This window comes from Ostrea edulis, chromosome 4 (assembly GCF_947568905.1).
Source record: "Ostrea edulis chromosome 4, xbOstEdul1.1, whole genome shotgun sequence".
In the NCBI taxonomy this organism is placed as follows: domain Eukaryota; kingdom Metazoa; phylum Mollusca; class Bivalvia; order Ostreida; family Ostreidae; genus Ostrea; species Ostrea edulis.
In genome coordinates this window covers 12,807,727-12,814,226 of record NC_079167.1, presented here as the reverse complement: position 1 = coordinate 12,814,226, position 6,500 = coordinate 12,807,727, and the positions used below count along the sequence as shown (strand labels likewise).

Sequence of the window (6,500 nt, the reverse complement as noted above, 5' to 3'; positions counted from 1 at the left end):
TCAGTTTCACGTAATTTATTCGTGTCAGTGGCAGTACAATTCCTGCATACATATTGTGGAGATCTTTGTCCCAATGTAAAATCAGGCATTTATCAACATTAACAACCTAATAGCTACTTATCTATTCAAAATAAGTAGACTACGTTCATATGAAAACTTAACAGTTCATATACATGTATATAAGTATTCTGTGAAATGTGAACAACAGATGAACTTTAGTAATTTCAAATTTTAAATACATGTATCTGATTCTACTGTATTTCAAACAAGGGAAATTTGATAAAGCTAGCTTTGGTTTCATTATAGTTTTATCACTATTGAAGAAAAAACATCTAAACTAAAACATACACTGGTCAGTATGATCTTTAGACATTTCATTTACCAGATTTTCAAAGTCTTAGTATTTTTGTGTGAGGTACATGAAACAAGCACTGCAGCTAAATCAGCAAAAACAAATACTACATGTATGAAATAATAAATGCACACACTTATACACGTGACACAGAGAACAGTTAGACAAACTGAATAAATAAGTAACAATCTAACAATTTATTCTATCATACAACTGACAGTTTGTCACAATCTAACTTTGTTACATGTTTTCAGTAATGTGTAATAATTATTCACCTTACTGTAACTGTTGACAAAATTCAATTTCTTGAGAGGACCGTATGATGCAGTCCATTACAGCTTGGGAAAAAAAATTATATTTTGTTTGGTTTCCTAAATTCTTTAATATTTTCAGCTGAAAAGGACTTTCCTTCTGTTAAACATGGGTGCATGTATCCAGCTACACTGGAATCAAGTGTGTGACTACTATTAATCATACATACCACATGTTCTTTCACATGTGTGTGTATCATTTAAATTCATTTTTATTTATGACTGTCTCACAGTTAACCTTTATCAATGGACTACAGATTCACCTTGATGCAATTTCTCAAGGGCCCTCTTAATTTCAAGTGAATTAACCTACAAAAATGATCATACTTCAATTCTTTATGCACAATTTCTTTGTGTGACACATACATAATTGACTAAAATTCTTGACATAGATCTTAATTTTTCTCCAAATTTCTCCCACTCGACATTTGTACATCTGTTAATTAGGAATCAATTTACTTCATCTATGAGCTGTCAGCAGTACAAGCTTTTCTTTCCACTATACATTTGTATGTTGAAGGACCTTGCAAAATTTTAGTGAACTTGCTCCATAGGTCAAATGTTAAACCTTGGTAAGTACTAGTAAACATTTCCATGATTACAGGTATTTATATTTTCAGTTATTTCCTTAAATCCAATTCTGATAATGCACTTTTTGAATAAAATTATATTCATTCAGCTTAATCTCTTGCATCATGGGGCATTAATATTTCAAGAACTCATCTCAGACACTACGAGTTGTTGCAACAGGTGGCTAATTATAGAGACCATATACATATACAGAAATGCAATTACAATTTTGAAAAGTGTACGCTTAAAAGTATCATAAATCTACATGTACTGCAATGTAAATAATAATAATATAAAACTTTTCGAAGTAAATAAAATACAAATACACTAAGACCATTGGACATCTTAAGTATCCAATAGAGCATGGATGGCAAAAAAAAAGTTTTGGTCAAACAATAAAGCAGATATTGGAAGCAAAATAAGGAAAGTACAAAATCCTTTTCAGATGATTTAAATTGAGGACTCCTTCATTTCTTATGATGATTTTAGAATAACAGGCTCTGACTAATTACAGTTTGATCTCTTCATACAATTGTGAGGATTTGAATCATCTTCTATTGTAGTGTATCACGTGTATTTTTCTGATATCTTTCGTTCTTATACAAGATATTTCTACAGCCATCTTGAGTCTCTAAATTTAACTACTTGAATTTGATAACATTTTATATGTATCCATGAGATTCATTTTCTTAGAATGATTAGAAGTCAGCTTTTCACCATAAACAAAACGGATTATATTACAAGCTGAATTCTTGGTGTCATAATCAATTTGTATTTATAACCTCAACCATGATGATTTAGAATGCTAATTATACATAATATGAACTTCAAAGATAGATAATTGCCTCACAGGTATCTTGCATGGTTTTTTCTATATTACATACACATGCCTGCCTGCTCGAGGTATGAGAGAAAAGAAATATTCTTCGCACTGTAGCCAGAAATCTTTGAAAAGACGTTTTCTAGATCTATAAATTTAGGAATTAAGTCTCATGCATAAAGAAGCATGCAATCAACTCAATATGTTGATTAAACTGTAATTGACTAATTGCTATTTGCTAAGGATTGCCTAATTTCAAAAAAAGAAGAAGTAAATTAAACCATCTATGAATACAATTCTAAAGTATATATTTCTATACACAACTTAAGTGCAGAAAAGGATCACATATCAGGAAGAAGAAAAATGAACCCTTAAAGCCTGAATAATTTTTCAAGCTTCAAGATGCCACATATAATGTTAATGTGTCTTAATTCCCTCCTGCATACATATACATACAACTACAACTTCAAATCCTTCATTTTTTTCTGTATCAGAAATGGAGCCCATTATTTTCCCCAGTTATACACAAGAATTTATTACACATCCTCATAAATAAACAGATTTTTAATGAATCATTAAAATTAATATTGTTTCAGCTCAATCACTCTATAATTATCACATGTGCTAATTTTCTACTCATTTCACACAACTATGACAGAATAACATAATTCCTTACTTCTAATGATGATTGTGTTAATACTATGTCTATGAACTGAACACAAGAGAGGGACAAACACTACAATACCAGGGAACTCTGAAACTTCATAAAATATGTAACAGTTTTGTTTTTAGCCTACACAGCTACTGTTCGCAGACACATGAATAATTAAAAACATCTGTTTACCATACAAAGTACAGAATTAATTTGTCATCAATATCTCTATACATACATGCAATCATCATACTTTTATCTTTGCATAAAAGGTCATTCACTGACAGAATGGGAGTGATAAAACCTGGATCAGCAGACACTATTAACTAGCTACATGTATGAAAGCTAAGAATATGTAACTGTTCATAGATCATTTACATGAATTGGTGATAAATAAACCAAAACTTAAATTAGATTAAATAACAAAAGAAAAAAAAAGAAGAAAACAATCATAATAAATAAACCAAAAAAAACAACAACAGAAAACTGCTTCTATTCAAGGGCATGGGAGAAATTAGTTATATGAAATTCTCCTGATAATGAACGAACAGTAACTTTAAATGTTAACTCAATGAGACGAGGAATCCCATGGAAATCCATGAACATGGCAAGATTCCCTATCCTTATCACAATTTGTTGTCTGTATCACACACACGTATACACACAGATCAGTTGGACTGGTATGAGGAGAGCAGTGCCGCATCCACTGGTTCCATGCATGACGGGCAGGTGAATGAACGCATCAGCCAGTCATCGATACAGTCTTTATGGTAGATGTGCATACACGGTAAAAATCGCAGAGATTCTCCTAACACAAAATCACACATACATATTGCACACCTGAAAATCCAGGAATATTCTGTATTCAAACATTTCTATGCCAAGTGAAACATTGTTACACATATGTACTTACATGTATGCAAGTATGAGAAAATAATATTGAGAAATACCAAGGTCACAGCCGATGTAAATGTCAAATTGCAGGAAATGCTATCACATGTGTAAAAGCTAATTTAATTTAATCATTATAGTGTGTATGTAAAGGAAATATTTCAGTTTTTGTAATTAAGCTGGGTATATATTTCAAATTAAAAATGTTCAATCTTCCTGATCTACACAATATTAAATGAAGTGCAACATACTGTGGTATTTTTTTTTCCAAAACTGCAGAATGGATATATCTACTTAATGACTGTGTACTTTCATGATATTTTCCCCATAAATTACTTCAATCAAAAGATCATGCACATATCATGTAGTTAAATAACTCTGTATTACCATATATATCATCATTATATTTATATCATTTGTTCCTTAATAAAGAGTCAACAATTATACATGTATTTTATATTTACAACATGCTGGGCTCTATATTAACTTATTTACTACTTGTTCATCCACACAAGTAGTAATAATAATACTTGTCAGAACATGACTTCCACCAGTCCAGCAATTCAAGCAAAACATTAAACATGTAAATACAATTTAATGCACATGTATACTGTGCAACAGCTAGTGCATATCCTGCAGGTATTAAAGACTTTTTCTTTTAGTTGATATCCTCTATGAAAGTCATGTACAAAATACAGACATATATATTTCATACAACATGTATGAAAATAATAAAGAAGAGATTGAGACCCTTGATGAAAGCTGGGAGCCCTTAAAATCTCCCTCTCTCTCTAGTATTGTTTAAAATGTATAAAACAATACATTTGAAGGTAGTAGAGGGGATTTAAGTCCACTACTAGGTAACTGACTTTGCATTGTGTTTCATTTTAAACTTAGGGAATATTCTACTTAAATGTATTAAATTGTACAATGCATTTTGAAATTAACGGGGCTTATATTCTGATATAAGATTATAAAATTTTTACAATGAACAAAGATCAACAAAAATGTTTATAAAGTTCAAAATTAGGAATTGAATGTGGTTCTCATAAAAATGTATCAAGAATCAGTCTGATAAAGACTAATTGCTTCAAACATAATTAAATCTTGCTGCAAGGCTCAATCAGCAGAGAATTAGTCCAAGACACTGCTGTACCAAAATTTAAATACTTGCGCTTTTGAAAAAGGAATGATTGTAAAAAGGTAACTCTCACCTGATTTGACAGTGAATTTAGAAACACCCAACATAAATATGCATAATTTATCAATTGTTAAATAGGCCTAATGTGTGAAAGCAAAAGATAACTAACTCTCTTCTAGATTAGTTTTGCAAGTAAGTAAATTGAACCTGAGATTATGAATAAATGTAGAATAAAAGAAAACTGCATCTGAATAAATATTTTGATTATATATATATATATATCTCGATACTATGTACCATATATTTAAATTTTTAAAAAAGCAGATCTCTGTTGACTATGCTCTTTATATGTTATGCAGTTGAAGTACAATTCATGTTGGGTTTTTTTCTGCATGATAATTATAATTCTTTAAGATAACACTTTAATTTGAACAAATTTCGTCAGAAGTAAAGGGACAAGTACATCTGACAATGAGCCATATGATACATGTATATACTTGTATAGTAATTTTATAAAACCCATAAATTGGTACATGACAAAACATTTGTTTGAGTTCAGTAATTACTTCAACATGAATTTATTACAGGTGTATTCATGCATAATATGATGAGATACATACTCTTTGCCCTTCTTCGAGCTTCCATCATAAACTCCTAATGGAAGGTGACTTATAAGTCCCATGCGTTTAGCAATCTTTATCTGCTCATCCTCTGTCAGCTGGTTTGCGGGTCTGCTGACATTTGGAGTGGGGTGGTAAACAGGTACCCTTGACCTTTCTAAAGGCCTTTGCCTCTCCTGTAAAGCACAGTAATCCATTATGCAAGCAATCATTGGAGTCCAAATACTAAATGCCTACATATACTCTCTGGGTTAGAAAATTGTATTTAAACACAGATATAATACATCCTGAAAAAAAATTTATTTCCCTTTAGAGAAATAGTTATAAATGCTGGATCCATGATATATTCTTAATGTTTGCTGATTTTCTTCCACAGCCTCTATGCATGCAATTATAGTTAGGGGAGTTAAAATTAGCTGCATGGTAAACATGTGTAATGTATTTAGTCTGTTATAATGTTATGTAATCAATAATAATTATATACTGGGCCTATGGCCCATATTATTACATAATATATTTAAACAATAAAACATTCTTGTGGAAGAAAACAAAAACCCACATATACATGTACTAAGATTATAAAATATCGAAATAATGAATTTCACACTCGAATGAAACAAAGAAGCACATGAGTCTAGGTTTGGTCCATAAATAGAACAAAGACGATCGAGTGGCCTTGTGGTCCCACTGATCAGCTGTTCTCTTTGTTTTGGTGACGAAGAAGACAGCAAGGCATATTGCACTGGGATCTAGGACAAATTACACCCTAAACAATCTTCTACATACAAACTTAAGAAAACGTGTACAGCTACCACGAAGCTACACACGCTACTTTATCCCAATATTGACGTTATTCTCAAATAGCTACCTGATATGGAGGAGGGGGGCCCAGACTGTCTGGAACTTCTTGACCTTCGCTGCCGCGCAACAGAGAGATGTCGTCATTACTAGGCGTTTTCAAACAGTTCCCCATCTTAGGATACACTGGTGTCAAACACCAACAATGTCTTTACTTTCAATATTTTTAACAAAGAGAGAGATCTCCATTTACTCCTGTCATCCTCGATCAAAACATCGGCCGAATTACTGTCTCACGTCGCTACTGACGTAATATAATATAGTCCATAAACTGTTAATTTTGAA

General features: G+C 31.6%; 1 protein-coding gene across 1 annotated transcript; it reads right to left on the bottom strand.

Moving 5' to 3' along the window:
- On the bottom strand, positions 1–6,463 carry LOC125670638 (RING finger protein 11-like). Its single transcript, XM_048905931.2, has 3 exons — positions 6,226–6,463; positions 5,358–5,533; positions 1–3,545 (listed from the first exon to the last, which is right to left on the bottom strand). The coding sequence occupies exons 1-3, from the start codon at positions 6,328–6,330 to the stop codon at positions 3,374–3,376; spliced, it is 453 nt and encodes a 150-aa protein (XP_048761888.1). The 5' UTR covers positions 6,331–6,463; the 3' UTR covers positions 1–3,373.
- Positions 6,464–6,500: the final 37 nt, after the last annotated feature.